Source organism: Cherax quadricarinatus, chromosome 18 (genome assembly GCF_038502225.1).
Source record: "Cherax quadricarinatus isolate ZL_2023a chromosome 18, ASM3850222v1, whole genome shotgun sequence".
Classification (NCBI taxonomy): Eukaryota; Metazoa; Arthropoda; class Malacostraca; order Decapoda; family Parastacidae; genus Cherax; species Cherax quadricarinatus.
In genome coordinates, this window is record NC_091309.1 from 11,727,222 (window position 1) to 11,746,255 (window position 19,034).

Here is a 19,034-nt window from a genome sequence, read left to right on the forward strand (position 1 = left end):
CAAATTTTTCATGATGGCTTTATGAATGTATTGTACATCACAGTGTTTTACTTGAACCAATAATACTGTGCACAGAGATCACTCTTGAAGCATGTGAGAACACACTGGGGCTGTAGCATCACCACTCAGTTTATTAAACATTACTGTTAGGAATTTCACAGAATCTAGTACATATGGCACATTTTTTTCCATCACATGTGATGGTCACACAAAATTTCTTTTTGGCATTTGTCATAATGTTGTTGATGTTTTGAACCCCTTCAATATACTGCATCAAAGTCTCACCACCAAGTGTAAGAAGCACTGAATGGTTGGCAATCCTTTGCCAGTATATGTATAAAGCAAAGCAGTTTTCTCAGTTTGGGAAAGGCTTCCTTGTTGATGTTGGTCAGTTTGTCAGTGTTTTGCCTGAGATGTACCTGGTTGGACAATCTAGGCTTGATGTTCCCAAGCAGATGTGGTGTATGCTATACTAATTTCACAAACCTGAATGCTATTCAGCCTCATTGACTCGCATAATTTTTATGGTTGGTGTTCTGGATTTTCAAGGTTCTGCATCACTTGCTACATACAGCTGTTTGGCTTAGGCACTGTTAAAATGAAGCCTTTTTTCTGCCACTGTATGGAAGTTTCTACTGTACTTAGTTTCTTTTCATTTGCTTTTTTGTCAGTTCTTTCTTCCTCTGTCAATTTTCTTTTCTTTTTCTCCTTTCAAGGATTGGACACTCAGGATGCGGACGACCGCAGCGAGCATTCGCAGCTCTGCCCACACACGGGCTGCTGCCATGGCACGTAGTTCACACAGGATGCAGGCTCTGCAGTCTCCCTAGGATTTTGAGCATCATCCATGGAGTGTTTTTTGCATCTTACAAGATATACAGCAAGGAAAGTTCTATGGAGCATGAAACTGTTGCTCTGTGCATTGCTAAAAGATGAAAAAAAATACATTGTAGTTTTTATTATTCATAGCATACAGAATTTGGTTGCATTTAACAGTTCTAATAAACTTTTAAACTTCAACCTATTGATTTTTACCTTGATAAAAAACATATGCACAAAGCACAATATAAAGGTGAAAATTACACTCGCTCACCAGCAGCCAGCATTAAAACTCCCCTCCAGGCAGACTATTTTTGCCTAGGTTGGAGGCACGCTTAACTACTGCAACAGCCTCTGCCCCTCAAGGAAGGTTTCTTGATACTGGTGAATGGCTCTTGATTCAAGGAACTGGACTTGTCCTCCCTTGGGTTGAACCTGATTGCCTCCCGTTTCCTCAGGCTATGTATGACCCTTACAGGTTTAGTTCTCCCCATGAATGTAATAATATGCCAGCCTTTGCACTGTGTCCTTATTTGCACAGTGTAAGAATATAAGATAATCACATGACTGTTAGCAAGGGTAGCCCACTGTGAACACTCAAGAGTTTTGTTCTTATAACTTACATGTTACGCTTTTTAGTCACAGGAGTAAAATTATACTCATGGCGACCTATCATCAGTGTCCCTGCAATTTTGTAAAGCTTCATTGGTTGCAACACGTACTACTTCCTCTCTAATTCCATTCCAGTGGTCAAACACTTTGTAAAGAAATACTTTCTAGTATCTTTTTTAGGGATTGTTTTTTCCTTAGTTTACATTTGTGGTCTCTTGTTGTGCCTGTGGATGGGGCTAAACAAACTTTTTTTTTATCTATTCTCCTGTATTCTTTTTATTTTCACCTAAATTTTTTATGCCTTATAGATAGGGAACAGAGGATATAATGTAGAAGGGGTGTAGATTAGTAAGATGTATGTGCAACACCTAAATATCTTTAATGACAGACATTTTGCCTGCACAGTAGGCCTTATCAATCCAATAGAAGTATGAGAATGTAACCTTTATGCCGGAAACAGTGGAAGAGGCGAAAAGATGCAGCAATGGTAGGTGTGGTCACGTGGGCAGGGACCACTAGTGGAAGTAGGTCAGGCCTATACAGTAAAATGGGCCAGAGATTTAGAAATGGAGTTGCTGCTGTGTCAAACAAGTATCATTAGATCAAATTTATAATGCCAACAAGATGATGAATAAGATGCAGTACTTATTCATCATATAGTTGATATAATGATAGGTGTGCAATTCAAATTTCTATTCTTTTTAAAACACTGTCTCCCACCGAGGTAGGGTGACCCAAAAAAAGAAGAAACACTTTCACCATCACTCACTCCATCACTGTCTTGCCAGAGGAGCACTGATACTACAGTTCAAAACCACAAATATCCCTACCCCTCCTTCAGAGTGTAGACTCTGTACTTCCCACCTCCAGGACTCGAGTCCAGCTACCTGGTTTCCTTATATTCCTTCATAAATGTTACCTTGCTCACACTCCAAACAGCATGTCAGGTCAAAAACCACTTGCCTCCACTCACCCGTATCTAACATGCTCCCACATGCTTGCTGGACCTCCTTTACCCCATCCCTCCAATCTTTCCTGGTACGACCCCTATCACCTTCCCTCCACTACAGATTTATACATCCTCCAAGTCATCTTGGTTTGTTCCATCCTCTTTAAATGTCTGAACCACCTCAACAGCCCCTCTTCAGCTCTCTGGATAACACTTTTAGTAGCCAAAACTGTATCCCCACCTGCTTTTAACATTTCTGTCTTTATCCTATCAACCCCAGTTGCATTACTCTCTTTCATTTTTACATACTGCCATGTGCATCTCCCCCACTCTCACATTTGGCTTTTCCTCACTCCTAAAAGATGTTATACCACCCTGGCTAATGCATAAAATCACAGCCACCCTTTCCTCATCAACATTTAACAATTCCTCAAAATATTCTCACCATCTTCCCAATACCCCAACTCTCCTCTTCTTTTTTTAATTGTTAAATCAATTCATTCCCTAGGCTACTGAGATGTTAGAAGACACTGCATTTTTTCAGTCTCAGAGGTGTCAGGAAGTGGAATGACCTTAGTGAAGAAGTGGTAGAGGCAGGCTCCATACATAATTTTAAGAGCAGGTATGATAGGGCCCACAATGCTTACATGTAAAGGGAGTAAATTTGGAGAGTGGCAAGTTATGAAGCTGGGAAGAATTTTAATTTGAGAGTTATTATTATTTTTTTATTATCACACTGGCCTATTCCCACCAAGGCAGGGTGGCCCAAAAAAAAAAACTTTCACCGTCATTCACTCCATCACTGTATTGCCAGAAGGGTGCTTTACACTACAGTTTTTAAACTGCAACATTAACACCCCTCCTTCAGAGTGCAGGCACTGTACTTCCCATCTCCAGGACTCAAGTCCGGCCTGCCGGTTTCCCTGAACCCCTTCATAAATGTTACTTTGCTCACACTCCAACAGCACGTCAAGAATTAAAAACCATTTGTCTCCATTCACTCCTATCAAACACGCTCACTCATGCCTGCTGGAAGTCCAAGCCCCTTGCACACAAAACCTCCTTTACCCCCTCCCTCCAACCTTTCCTAGGCCGACCCCTACCACGCCTTCCTTCCACTACAGACTGATACACTCTTGAAGTCATTCTGTTTCGCTCCATTCTCTCTACATGTCCGAACCACCTCAACAACCCTTCCTCAGCCCTCTGGACAACAGTTTTGGTAATCCCGCACCTCCTCCTAACTTCCAAACTACGAATTCTCTGCATTATATTCACACCACACATTGCCCTCAGACATGACATCTCCACTGCCTCCAGCCTTCTCCTCGCTGCAACATTCATCACCCATGCTTCACACCCATATAAGAGCGTTGGTAAAACTATACTCTCATACATTCCCCTCTTTGCCTCCAAGGACAAAGTTCTTTGTCTCCACAGACTCCTAAGTGACCACTCACCCTTTTCCCCTCATCAATTCTATGATTCACCTCATCTTTCATAGACCCATCCGCTGACACGTCCACTCCCAAATATCTGAATACATTCACCTCCTCCATACTCTCTCCCTCCAATCTGATATCCAATCTTTCATCACCTAATCTTTTTGTTATCCTCATAACCTTACTCTTTCCTGTATTCACTTTTAATTTTCTTCTTTTGCATTACCAAATTCATCCACCAATCTCTGCAACTTCTCTTCAGAATCTCCCAAGAGCAAAGTGTCATCAGCAAAGAGCAACTGTGACAACTCCCACTTTATGAGTGATTCTTTATCTTTTAACTCCACGCCTCTTGCCAAGACCCTCGCATTTACTTCTCTTACTACCCCATCTATAAATATATTAAACAACCACGGTGACATCACACATCCTTGTCTAAGGCCTACTTTTACTGGGAAATAATTTCCCTCTTTCCTACATACTCTAACTTGAGCCTCACTATCCTCGTAAAAACTCTTCACTGCTTTCAGTAACCTACCTCCTACACCATACACCTGCAACATCTGCCACATTGCCCCCCTATCCACCCTGTCATACGCCTTTTCCAAATCCATAAATGCCACAAAGACCTCTTTAGCCTTATCTAAATACTGTTCACTTATGTGTTTCACTGTAAACACCTGGTCCACACACCCCCTACCTTTCCTAAAGCCTCCTTGTTCATCTGCTATCCTATTTTCCGTCTTACTCTTAATTCTTTCAATAATAACTCTACCGTACACTTTACCAGGTATACTCAACAGACTTATCCCCCTATAATTTTTGCACTCTCTTTTGTCCCCTTTGCCTTTATACAAAGGAACTATGCATGCTCTCTGCCAATCCCTAGGTACCTTACCCTCTTCCATACATTTATTAAATAATTGCACCAACCACTCCAAAACTATATCCCCACTTGCTTTTAACATTTCTATCTTTATCCCATCAATCCCGGCTGCCTTACCCCCTTTCATTTTACCTACTGCCTCACGAACTTCCCCCACAGTCACAACTGCCTCTTCCTCACTCCTACAAGATGTTATTCCTCCTTACCCTATACACGAAATCACAGCTTCCCTATCTTCATCAACATTTAACAATTCCTCAAAATATTCCCTCCATCTTCCCAATACCTCTAACTCTCCATTTAATAACTCTCCTCTCCTATTTTTAACTGACAAATCCATTTGTTCTCTAGGCTTCCTTAACTTGTTAATCTCACTCCAAAACTTTTTCCTATTTTCAACAAAATTTGTTGATAACATCTCACCCACTCTCTCATTTGCTCTCTTTTTACATTGCTTCACCACTCTCTTAACCTCTCTCTTTTTCTCCATATACTCTTCCCTCCTTGCATCACTTCTACTTTGTAAAAACTTCTCATATGCTAACTTTTTCTCCCTTACTACTCTCTTTACATCATCATTCCACCAATCGCTCCTCTTCCCTCCCGCACCCACCTTCCTGTAACCACAAACTTCTGCTGACCACTCCAACACTATATTTTTAAACCTACCCCATACCTCTTCGACCCCATTGCCTATGCTCTCATTAGCCCATCTATCCTCCAATAGCTGTTTATATCTTACCCTAACTGCCTCCTCTTTTAGTTTATAAACATTCACCTCTCTCTTCCCTGATGCTTCTATTCTCCTTGTATCCTATCTACCTTTTACTCTCAGTGTAGCTACAACTAAAAAGTGATCTGATATATCTGTGGCCCCTCTATAAACATGTACATCCTGAAGTCTACTCAACAGTCTTTTATCTACCAATACATAATCCAACAAACTACTGTCATTTCGCCCTACATCATATCTTGTATACTTATTTATCCTCTTTTTCTTAAAATATGTATTGCCTATAACTTAACCCCTTTCTATACAAAGTTCAATCAAAGGGCTCCCATTATCATTTACACCTGGCACCCCAAACTTACCTACCACACCCTCTCTAAAAGTTTCTCCTACTTTAGCATTCAGATCCCCTACCACAGTTACTCTCTCACTTGGTTCAAAGGCTCCTATACATTCACTTAACATATCCCAAAATCTCTCTCTCTCCTCTACATTCCTCTCTTCTCCAGGTGCATACACGCTTATTATGACCCACTTTTCGCATCCAACCTTTACTTTAATCCACATAATTCTTGAATTTACACTTTCATATTCTCTTTTCTCCTTCCATAACTGATCCTTCAACATTACTGCTACCCCTTCCTTTGCTCTAACTCTATCAGATACTCCAGATTTAATCCCATTTATTTCCCCCCACCGAAATTCCCCTACATCCCCCTACCCCCTACATCCACGCACATTCAAGCATCCCAGTTTTATAAAGTTTTTCTTCTTCTCTTTTTTAGTAAATGTCTACAGGAGAAGGGGTTACTAGCAGATTGCTCCCGGCATTTTAGTCGCCTCATACGACACGCATGGCTTACGGAGGAAAGATTCTTTTCCACTTCCCCATGGACAATAGAAGAAATAAAGAAGAACAAGAGTTATTTAGAAAAAGGAGAAAAACCTAGATGTATGTATATATATATGCATGTGCGTGTCTGTGAAGTGTGACCAAAGTGTAAGTAGGAGTAGCAAGATATCCCTGCTATCTAGCGTGTTTATGAGACAGAAAAAGAGACCAGCATTCCTACCATCATGCAAAACAGTTACAGGTTTCCGCTTCACAGTCATATGGCAGGACGGTAGTACTCCCCTGGGTGGTTGCTGTCTACCAACCTACTACCTACACCTATTTTCAGTATTCAAGAGTTTTGGTGCATTTTGAGGAACCTTCAGGAACCCATTTTAAATCATACAAATGCTCTAAAATTTAACTTACTTTCTTCATATTATTGTTAGGTTCTGAAGTTGTAGCATGGAAATTAGACAGTTTGCCAAAGGTTGCATTTTTAAAATCATATGTTTAGAGAACAGGACTGTACATATTCCTTGTGTGGCCTTGGCTGATATAAATTCTAAAGTTTGCATGTACTGGGTGCAAGGAGGAGTGCCCAAGGGGATGGAATTTTTTTTATGAGATGAGTGGTTATGAATTTTAGAAACAGATAAATGCCCTATGAATAAATAACAGTATGTTAAAATAAAAATGAAGAAGCAAACCAGAATTAACTTGAAATTATAACTGTTTCAGGAGCATTTGTTTTCACTGACTCATACAGTATTTGTACAGTCAAGACTCTTCAAAATGAACACCTTGATGCTGCTCAAGTTCACTTAGTCCAATTAATTGGTCCTACTCTCCTTCTTTGGATGAAACCTGGTTACCTTCAATTCCCTAGGGACTGTAGGACCCTCTTGGGGTTTGTGCTGTCTCATGTATGTACAGTACTGTAATAATAATAATGCTTAAGTCAAGAAAGGGAAATTAATTATACAGGGACTGTAGATTGTGAAGCCTTATCATTAAAATTGTTTCCAGGTGAAATGAGTAAGAGGTGAGAATTTTCCTCACACCTTCCTGAGATGCTGCCATTAAGATGTAATTATTAAGTTTTGGAGGATTACCAGTAAGATTGTTTCCAGATGAAATGTGTAAGCGGCGAGAATTTTACTCGGGCCACCCCGAGACACCCCCCGCAACACCAGAAGATGGAGGAAGTGATCTGGGAAGGTGGTACATACTGCCAGATGACCCAGTGTCTCTGGCCCTACACCCAGCACCATCCTCCTTGACCAACAGATGCTACAACACTCACCTGATGCCAGCTACGTCACTAAATACATGCTTTAATATTAACCCTCAAACTGTGAGGGGTGATGAGCTAACTAACCAGGTTAATAAAGTAAGTGAAATTGGATATTTTAGATATTGTGGGAAATGTTAAATGCTTTTAATGGGTTCATGTTGTTGTAGATATTGTGTGAAATGGGAAGTTTCTTGAATGGGGCTCTTGTTCAAGACATTGTGAGAAATGAGGAGTGCTTTTAACCCTTTGAGGGTCGACAGGCCCTCTCCGAAACTCGTTCTCAGGGTCGGCCAAATTTAAAAAAAAAAAAAAATTATTTTCTCTTATGAAAAGATAGAGAATCTTTTCCCGATCATAAAGACACCAAAAGTTTGAAATTTGATAGAAAACTTACGGAATTATGCTCTCGCAAAGTTAGCGGTCTCGGCGATGTTTACGCATCGGTGATTTTGCCCACTTTGAGCCCCATTTTCGGCCAATTTCACTGTACTAGTCGACAAAAAACATGAATATTTCGCTAGAACTCCATTTTTTCTATCGAATGGATGCAAGAAACCACTCATTTATGAAATTCAACTATCCAGTACAGTGGTCAGAATTTAGCAATTTTGCCAATTTCACACAAATTTCAAAAGATGCCAATTTCGGAATAGGGTCCAGAATAAACAAGAAAGACATTCCTGGCACTAAAATGACATTTCCTCTAGTCATTAGTCATGTCTCAAGTCCCCTCTTATATTCTTTTGCTTTCCACTTTGAATTTTTATTTTCACAAAAAATATAAGATTTACTGTTATGCAGACTACTGCATTAGTGTAAAAAATGGTATAAATATTATTGGTGCACTTGTGAAAGAATATTAGACTCACCAGTTGACGTGTATTGCACGCTTGGCACGATTTGTTTACTTTTGAAGTTTGGTAAAAATCGAACATTTCTGCTACTTTGAGCTCAATTTCAAGGCACCTTTCTTTGTAAAACCAGTCAAAATCATCTCAATTTCTGTAATATGTCTTCCATTCTATAAAATGAGACCAAGAAAACTAGAATACAACAATAAATACCATACGAAAATACACTGCAAAGTCGCTGATTTATTAAAAAAAAATGGTCAAAGTTTTTTTTTTCTCATTATGCACTGTGTGCTGCAGGATTTTTTTTAGACTGTGCACACTGACCACATAGACCCATTCTTTCATATGAAGGCCTACCAGCTTTCTCCCACTAGATTTGAGGCCGCTAGAATTTATGAGTACTAGTACGTCAAAAACCCCTACGCGTAAAACGTACTAGTACGACGAAAACCCTCAAAGGGTTAATGGGGCTCTTATTTAAGACATTGTGAGTAATGAGAATGGCTTTTATGACTGCATTCATTGATATGAATATACAGTTCTTCTACTATTCAGTCTCACAAATCTCAAAAGTCATGAATAATACAAAATTTTATCCACAGAAGTTTTTCACTGCCTCAGTTTGTGTTGTATCTCTTTAATTATTTCTCTAATCTGGTTAGGAGTGGAATTCACAAGAATGACCAGAAAGATATAAGATTTGGATGTGGGTAAGCCAATCAGCACATTTTGAACTAAATCCTATGTTAGTTTTGAATTTAGGAGTCATATCCCAAGCCCCACAATATAGGGGGTGTGCACCAAGCAACAATATTGGGGGTCTTGTGCTGAGCCCCACAATTTAGGGATAACTGTGAAAATCCACAAATTATTGAATCTATTCGTAGTTTGCCCTTCAATAAAAATATTGGATAATTGAATTTTTGGAATTAGGAGCCATGTGAGCATAAAGAAAAAGTTTAATATGATTTGGAAAGGGGTGATACATACAGCCTAACATAGAGTTAAAACTAAAGTAATCTTTAGTGTCTGATTGTACAAGATATTTTCTAGGTTCTAATATTTGGAGAGCTAGAATGTATTCTGTAGAATGTATAGTGTGCTTTTGCAATTCAGTTGGATACATTCTTTTTCTCGTGTTTTGGAATTGTACTCTTTTTAATACTAGATTGTAAATTACAGAATTCATTTGGCCATGTTCGTTACCTCCAATGCCCAGCTGGAGTCAGTGTAGCTCAGTTGAAGAGATTACTACGAGCAAAGTTTGGTGTCGGACCATCTCACCCCATGGCTCTTCTTACAAGCTCATCAGATGACCCACTACATGATACCTTAACACTCGTTGATGTGGCTTACATCACATCATGGCAGAGGGTTTGTATTTATTCTTATTTGCAGGCTTGTGTATTATGGTCATGTCCAGGTTATTATGAGAGATTTTTTAATTGACTATTGATTTGTTTCTGGCCAATATTGTGTTACAAGACCGACTTCATACATCATTATTGAGTGTTTTGAATTATTAAATTTCATACAAATGTTCGCTCAGCCTCAGTCTCAGAGGCAATATAGGAAAATCCTGAAAGTTATGTAAGTGAAGCCTTTTCTATCAGTACTCCATTATTGGCTAAATTTAGTGTTGATTTTGGTTGATAGCTGAGGATCTTCTTACTCTAGATCTATATCATAGTACTGAGAGTAATAAATTCAATTGAGGAATAACTTTTTACATAAATAATGATACTAAAATCAATAATAATAAGTAAATCTAGCACCTTACCATACAGGCTGGTGGTGATTAGTGTAATCGATTTGAGGTCCGACCTAATACTGTACACAGCAGGACTCATCAGGTTTGTGTTAAGGCTTCCTAGTTGTCAGGAGTATGGCTGTCCACACTAACATCTTTTAAGGACAGACTAAATCAGGAAGGCAGGATGAATATGTTAAGTTATATAATTTCTTGCAACATTCAGAAATGTGCAAAGGCTATGAAAAAATTAGTTTTTCATAAATATTCTGTTATGTAAATGTAAAAGTTTTACATTACAGTTAAAAATCTACCCTCAGTAAATTTTTTCCTCACTAATCTGAAGCTCTTCTTTCAGACTGAGCCGTTACAGCTGTTTTACCGAATATACGAACGTGCAAGTAAAAAAATCAAGTTAGATCCGGAGAGCTTCAGTTCTGAACCTCTCAGCTCCTCGGAAGAAATGCCAAAATTGGAGCCAAGTGTTGGTGGTGATATTACCAGTACTATGTATGGGTCCTCAGACTCAACAAGCAGCATGTCAGACTACAGTTGTGCTCCTCTTTTACAGGCTGTTGGAGCTTTAGACTCTGATTCTCCAGTAAAGAATGAATCATCTGTGGAAATGCCTGTGAGCGAATCCATAAAAATTGAAGAGAAACCTTGTGAGACACCAAAATTGAAAGAAACTGGAGAGAAAAATTTATCAACTGCAAATTCAATTGAAACATTTGTGAGTACATTTGTTGAACCTTGTACAAAGGATTCACAAGCAGTGGTAAAGCATGAGCCACATTCAGAATTGACACAGGGTAATGTTTGTGATAGTATTATGAAAACAGAGAGTGCTGTAAGTGGATCTAGTGTAGTGGACACCATTGTGACATACTCTGGAGCTTATACAACGCCAAGTAATGGTGTGAGTGTTGGGGTCGCATTCATGCCCGGAGAGCTTGGCTACATAAGCCCTGCTGGAGTTCCCTGTGCAATAATCTCAAATGCTGGGTGTGTTCCAGTGACTGGGAATTGTATTCCTAATAATACAAATATTCCTGTTTTGTGTAACACTGATGTCCATAGACACACAGAAGGTGATGGGGATGTAGGTGTTGTAAATAAATGGAATTCAACAGGACCTGTGGAAAAAGCCCATGTTAAAAGGGAAAATTCTCAAGTGCCTGCAGATGTCAGTTCCAGGAGAGAGGGGGTCAGAGTAAGCGAGGAAGATGAGGGTAAAGAAGTGCAGCTCAAAATAAGTGAGTCAGGAGTGATGAGTGTGTGCGGGCGGGACACGACTGTTGAGGGGGTGCTCAATTCCATAGAGTCAGAAGCTTGTGAACTTTTGTCAAAAATAGAAAGTGGTTCTCTATGTGAAGAATTTCTGCCTAAACCTGTAGAAAAGCATGCAGAGAAAAATGCTTTTGAAGCAGGTAATTGTGCAAAAAAATCGAGGACAAAAGATAGATCAGGTGAAGTGGTACGAAGCAAGGGAGACACGAAGTCAAATAAAGATCAGCATTGTCAAAAAGGGGAAAAGCTAAAATCCTCAAATATGAGTAATATTTCCATACTGAACCAAAAATCAGAAAGTGCTAATGTGAGAGAAATGAAAGGAGTAACACCTAAAGTAAATTCTAATGACGAGCGTCATCTGGACAATACGTGCAATGACAAAACTATGGCTGATAGTAAAGAGAAAACTATGGACAAAAATTCTGATATGAAAAAGTGGGGTGACTTACAGAATAGTAAGGAGCTGAAGGATGATAACACTAAAGACTCTCGGTTAAGTCACATCCCAGCCAGTCTTACTGCAGCAAGTATGGCTAACCTAAATAAGCCACATCTTAAAGCTGGTACATCTAAAATTTCTCAAGGGGAAGAAAATAAAAATAAAGAGCAAAAGCCTAATAATGGGTTAAATTCAAAGAAGGAAGGTAAACAAGAATTGACAGCAAAATCTTTATCTGGTAGTGGATGCAGAAAGTCTTCACAGTCTTATGGTTACAAAACTTTGAAAACTCCTCCCAAAAGTTGGAACCCTACAATATCCCGAGAACAGTTAGCTTTGGTAGCAGGTAAATCATCACTTAGCAAGGGTAACAAAGAACCCCCTCGAACAAATAAGTTTTTCAAAGCGCGCAATGCTCCTCGATTTTTGGGAAATCCATCTGCAGGGGTTAAGCCTATGTATTCTCATGTGGTTGACAATAATGGATCTCAAAAGCGTGCTAGTGTTTTAAAACTTGACCCAAAAACATTGGGTCCTATATCAGTGCCAGTTAGTAATGATTTGATTTCTCCAACTTCAGTCTCGCGTTCAACTTCCTCTGCGTCTTCCGTACAGTCTACAGCACCAGCGACAACTCAGACTGCATCGTCTACTTTGCGATTATTACCTTCACAGACTGTTGACCAAAGATGTCCAAGCAATGTGCAGACGGACCCAGTAGTTGTTGAGCCTCATGCTGCTGTATCAAAAGTCAAAGACACACTTATTGCCACTACCAAAGCTGCTCCCACACTATCTACATCATTAACAAGTGGAGTTAAGGAAAGTACAAATTCTAGTTCAAAAGTCATTAGTAATGCTAACACTTCACAAGACAAAAATTATCCACATAAGAATACAAAGAGTGCAAGATCATCAAGCAACAACAGTAGTACCACCAATAGAAATTTAAAATTACCAAGTGTGCAAACAAGTGGTAGTTCCAAACTTGAAATAAAGCAAGATAATAAAACCAATGGTGGAACAGTGGGTTTGGTTGGAAACAGCATGGCAAGCCTTGTAGCCAACAGTCCACTTATGAATCAACTAAAATTGGCTGTCTCAACAGCCATGAGTACTGGTATTGCACAAGTTAAGGCTGAAACAGTTAGTTCACTCACTGCTCCTAATACTAATCTTCAGCCACAACAGCATCTTACTCTTGGTTCACCGGCAGTTGGTGTTAGTATAATTCCTTCTTGTGGGGTATCTTTTCCAGGGGCCATTGGTACTCTTCCTTTGCCTTATTACACTAATCCCTCTCTGGCCTATCCAGCATATCCTTATTTGTACCAAGGAGCAGAGACTATTGGCCTTATACCTCCACATCACTCTGCATCATTTATCCCAACATTCCCTGCATGTCTCCCACCTCGATCACCTCTTAGCCCACGAAACATCGGAGGGGCAAAGATGATGCCAGAATTGCCTTTGCAATCAAGCCTCCTTCCTATGGTGCCTCTGGTATCTCAGGTTCCTGCTCAGACTATGTCTCCACGACCAATGACTCCTCCATCTCCTAGGACTCCTACATCAACCCAGTCTCCAAGACCATATCCAGCTCAATCACCAAGGCAGTATAGCACAAATCAGTCTTCAAGACCTCTTACACCACAGTCTCCCAAATCAATACCTTCAGTACAGTCTACAAGGCCTCAAACCCAGTCTCCAAAACTACATCCAAATCTCCAGCCAACAGTCAGTCAGTCTCACCGATTAAATAATACTGGTTTGCTAGTTACACAACCCCAGTGTTTGACAGTATCTGGCCAACCAGAGAAATTTCAGTTAAGTACCCAGCAAATGCCCTCAATGGCCTCTTCATTTCTTGACTCGTCAGATATCTTAAACTCCAATTCTGTCTCTTTGCAAAATTCTTCTTACAAACAAAATGCTTGTGTACAAACATCAGTCTCTCACACCTTACTTACACCCAAAAGTGTTTGTAATTCCCCAAATTCATTAAAGCCTCCTGTGCCTCAGTCTCCAAGATCTATCATTAGCAATCAGCCTGGGGTATGTCTCATGCAAGTAGTACCCTCCACCACTTCACAGTCCAGTATATCACATACCCCCCAGTCTCCAAAACCTAACAGACCTCATACACCACAATCTCCTAAGTGTTTGAACTCTACCCAGTGTGCAACACTACAGACACATGTTAATAATGTTTCCCAAGCAAATTCACCTCAATCTAGACATCATGGGATTTCCTCCCAACAGCCAGAACTAAGAATAGCAAGTAATAACAAGACCAAAGCTAAAAATGTAGAAGCAAACAGCAGAAAGGTGGTAGATAATGCAACATCTGGTCAACTGGGTGGAATCTCAAATTCTTTCCCTAGTTCTGTTGTATCCTCCTCATTTCCAGTTTCCCAGGTCAGTTCATCTTTTTCAACAAGTGGGCTGAATACCCCCATAAATAGTGCTTCTGGGAATAAAGTTTATATTCCTCATGGAACAAACGTATCGGTTTCCTCAAGCTTCCCTACACTGTACCCAGACAGTATTGTAAATTCTCTGCCATTGCCTCTGGCTAACACTTTAGTTACTCCTGAAGTGTCAGCTGCAGCTATGTCATTCTCACTATGTAATTCTTCATCTGCCCTTCCTATTTCCTTGAGTAATGTGTCCAGTTCTCTACCAGTTGTATCTTACAACAACTCTGCTGTCTCTCTACCTACCTGCCCTGTGACACTTCCCCAAGCCTTCTATCCAGGTAGTACTGCACTCTCCATAAATTTGCCACCAAACTCACTGCAGTCTGTCTCACAGCCCTTAACTTCTACACAGACCCTCCAGTCATCTTACATCAGTGTAACTGCAGGGAACACACCCAAGAGTAATGCATCTGTTGTGTCTGTATCAACCAACAACAGTGGTGTTGGATCAGTACCATGTAGAAGTGCAGCTGTTTTGACAATGTCCACTGAGAGCACAGCATATGCACCCATTCCCTCTAGCAGTAGCAGTTGTGTTCTACCCATACCCACAAGTAGTGTTGCTGCTGTAACAGATCCTAGTTTCACCTCAGTGACTGTAACTATGCCAATGACTGTAACAGCACTAGTACCAAAGTCTCCTGCTGTTACCATTGTTAAAGGTACATCATGTAGTACATCAAGTACAACTGTACCCTTGATCTGCACAGCTTCTTCACCATTGGTTGGTATCCCATATGTACCCCTCAGCAGTACATTAAGTATGTCTGCACCTGTAAGTAATACAGTGACTACATCTGTATCGCTAAGCAGTATAACAAGTGCACCCATACCTTTAAGTGGTATAGGAAGTATATCTGGACTTGAAAGCAGTCCAACAAACACCACTGTGCCACTGAGTAGTACAGTGAGTACAGCCGCACCCCAAACTAGTGCAGTGAGTAGAACTGTCCCTCAAAGTACTACATTAAGCACAGTGGTGTCCCAGATTAGTACAGCAAGTACTACTGTATGCCAAAGTACATCAAGTACTACTGTGGCCCACAGTAATACAACATGTACTTCTGTACCCCAGATTAGTTCTGCGAGTACTACTATATGCCAGAGTAGTACTGCAAGTATAACTACTCTATCCCAAACTAGTGCAGCCAACTCTATCGTTCCCCAAAGCAGCACAGCAGGTATAGCTGTATCCCTAAGTAGTACAGCTAATACATCTGTACCTGTAAGTAGTACTGTGAGTATGACTGTACCCCAAAACAGTGCAGCAGGTATGACTGTATCCCCGACTTGTACAGTAGTTTTAACTGCACCCAGTAGAAGTACAGGTGTATCTCTAAGCAGCTCGTCCGGTAACAGTTTACCAGCATGTAAAAAAGATGTTAAAACAGTATCTGCAAACCGTAAAGCTAGTACAACTGTACCCCTAAGCAGTAATTTAGGTACTACCATAGCCCTTGGCAGTACAACAAGTACATCCACACCCGTTGTCAGTACAGCTGGTACAGCAGTCTCCTCCAGTAGTACTGTAGTTACATCCATACCTATCAGCAACACTGCTGGAATATCGATACCCCTCAGTAGTACAGTTGTCGTTGCTCGATCCCAAAGCAGTGGATGTTTTGCCCTCTGTGGTGCAGCGGGTGGGAATTCAGTGTTGAGTGCAAAGGAGAGAGGTGGCTCTGTGCCACAGTCAAGTGCCTGTACCCCCGTCTGTGATGTGACGCATGTGATTGACGCCAAACAGCAGTGTGCTGAACCTAGTGTCAGCAGCAGCAGTGGCCCCAGGCCATGCCTCAAGAGTTAATATTGTTGGATGCCACATATATATAAGCTTATATGCTATGGTGTACCTTAGCTGCCATTTATTTTGTAAATTATAAATTCACAAATATACTTTTATCACTGTGTTTCAAACACTTATTAGTCACTTTAAAAGTTTTGTTTGGGACACTTGAGTTTCTGTCTCCCCTGTATATCTTTTTTTTTTTCTTACCCAAGACACTTGGTAATAAGGTTGCAATGATAAGATCAATATGTTGAAACAGGAAAGACTCACCATTTGTAGTAGTTTCAGCATGTTCGATTTTCCTTGTTACCTACCTATAATTTTGGGAAAAAATTAAGTTTTCCTCTATTTCTCTTACATTTTTCTTTCTCTCTCTCTCTTTTTCTCATAATTGTTCTCTATTTTCTTTTTCTTTCCTCTTCTCTTTTTATGTTTTTTTTTCTTTTTTATCATTTATCTCTCTTTCTCATTTTTTTATTTTATAATTTTTCTTTCTTTTCTCTCTCAATTTTTTCTGTATTTTTCCCTTTAGGTACTTGTACATTTCCTGTGCTTTACAGGTGATGACATGTTGGGCCAAAGTATTTGAACCTCCCTCGTCTTTACTTGAGCAATGTCGAACAAGAATGTTATATGCAACTATTGAACAGATTTATTTTTCACAAGTTTTTTACTATAGTAACATTTTAATATTAATTTGTATGGCAGTGCAGCAGTTTTGTATTTTAATCCATTGTGATATCCCTAGTATTTTGAAGGACATAAAACACAGCTTAAAATTAAGGAATTCTTTAGTATTGGTCCAGTTCTCTATAGTATTGTTGTAATAAATATTTGGTATGTTGAGCTCATAATTAGTTTCAACCTTGATGTGCAAAATTTCACATGAATTGTGAGACATAAACAATGTTTAGCATTGTTTTTTTATGAAGATAAAACAACTTGTAGTGCAAATGATGTGTTATATTACCAAGTAAGTTCGTGTTTCATAAGTTAACTACATAACAAATGGTATATTGGGGAAACAGTGTTTTGTTCATTTAATATCATGAATGGTTGCCCTGCAACCTGCTTGTCAGTTATATATAGAAATACAGTATTGCATTTGATTTTCTTGTCAATGGTCACCTATCTAAATTGAGTGATGTGACTTCTGCGAGTGTCCTTATTGGTTTTCTGTGATGTCCATATTTTTTTTTGTGTGTGTGTAAGCACTGAGAAGCTACTTGGGCACCATCAGTATCAGTGATCCAACATTAGCTTTAACACAGTGTGTCTGTGTTTCTTCACACTTGTGATTATTCCTGAGGTTAGTTCAATTATAAACTATTGAATAACTTCATAATTGTAGTTATCTAGTACATTGTAAAACATTTTGGGCTGGAAGTGGAGGTTTGTGATACACTTTATTGACTAATTGGTGAAGCACACATTGTGATTGTTAATAGAACATGCTTTTATTGCAGCTAGGAGTATATCCTCTCCTCGCACCAGCCTGCTGAATTTAGTCATGATGTAGTGAATACAGTCATGAGCTAAATTTGTATTTTTACACGAATAGATAATGATATTGTAGGAGTTAAAAATGAAACACTGAAGTGGTGGCCATCCTGCTCTTTATCCATCAACTATTAAAGATGTTGGTTGTAAATTGTTTATATGGTGTGTGTGTGTGTATATATATATATATTTATTTTTTTTTTTCAACAAGTCGGTCGTCTCCCACCGAGGCAGGGTGACCCAAAAAAGAAAGAAAATCCCCAAAAAGAAAATACTTTCATCATCATTCAACACTTTCACCACACTCACACATTATCAGTGCTTTTGCAGAGGTGCTCAGAATACAACAGTTTAGAAGCATATACGTATAAAGATACACAACATATCCCTCCAAACTGCCAATATCCCAAACCCCTCCTTTAAAGTGCAAGCATTGTACTTCCCATTTCCAGGACTCAAGTCCGACTATATGAAAATAACCGGTTTCCCTGAATCCCTTCACTAAATATTACCCTGCTCACACTCCAACAGATCATCAGGTCCCAAGTATCATTTGTCTCCATTCACTCCTATCTAACACGCTCACGCACGCTTGCTGGAAGTCCAAGCCCTTCGCCCACAAAACCTCCTTTACCCCCTCTTTCCAACCCTTTCGAGGACGACCCCTACCCCTCTTTCCTTCCCCTATAGATTTATATGCTTTCCATGTCATTCTACTTTGATCCATTCTCTCTAAATGACCAAACCACCTCAACAACCCCTCTTCTGCCCTCTGACTAATGCTTTTATTAACTCCACACCTTCTCCTAATTTCCACACTCCGAATTTTCTGCATAATATTTACACCACACATTGCCCTTAGACAGGACATCTCCACTGCCTCCAACCGTCTCCTCGCTGCTGCATTTACCACCCAAGCTTCACATCCATATAAGAGTGTTGGTACTACTATACTTTCATACATTCCCTTCTTTGCCTCCATAGATAACGTTTTTTGACTCCACATATACCTCAACGCACCACTCACTTTTTTTCCCTCATCAATTCTATGATTAACCTCATCCTTCATAAATCCATCCGCCGACACGTCAACTCCCAAGTATCTGAAAACATTCACTTCTTCCATACTCCTCCTCCCCAATTTGATATCCAATTTTTCTTTATCTAAATCATTTGATACCCTCATCACCTTACTCTTTTCTATGTTCACTTTCAACTTTCTACCTTTACACACATTCTCAAACTCATCCACTAACCTTTGCAATTTTTCTTTAGAATCTCCCATAAGCACAGTATCATCAGCAAAAAGTAACTGTGTCAATTCCCATTTTGAATTTGATTCCCCGTAATTTAATCCCACCC

The 19,034-nt window shown here is 39.7% G+C and overlaps 1 protein-coding gene across 1 annotated transcript in view; it reads left to right on the top strand.

The window, feature by feature from the left end:
- The window catches only part of LOC128689375 (serine-rich adhesin for platelets), a gene marked incomplete at its 5' end in the record, with an annotated part of 47,550 nt that extends 29,274 nt beyond the window's left edge, over positions 1-18,276 (top strand). The window contains 3 exon segments of the mRNA XM_070086184.1: positions 7,404-7,663; positions 9,604-9,795; positions 10,530-18,276. Of these exon segments, the coding sequence (XP_069942285.1) occupies positions 7,404-7,663; positions 9,604-9,795; positions 10,530-16,190 (6,113 nt within the window). The 3' untranslated portion in view covers positions 16,191-18,276.
- Between the last annotated feature and the right edge of the window lie 758 nt (positions 18,277-19,034).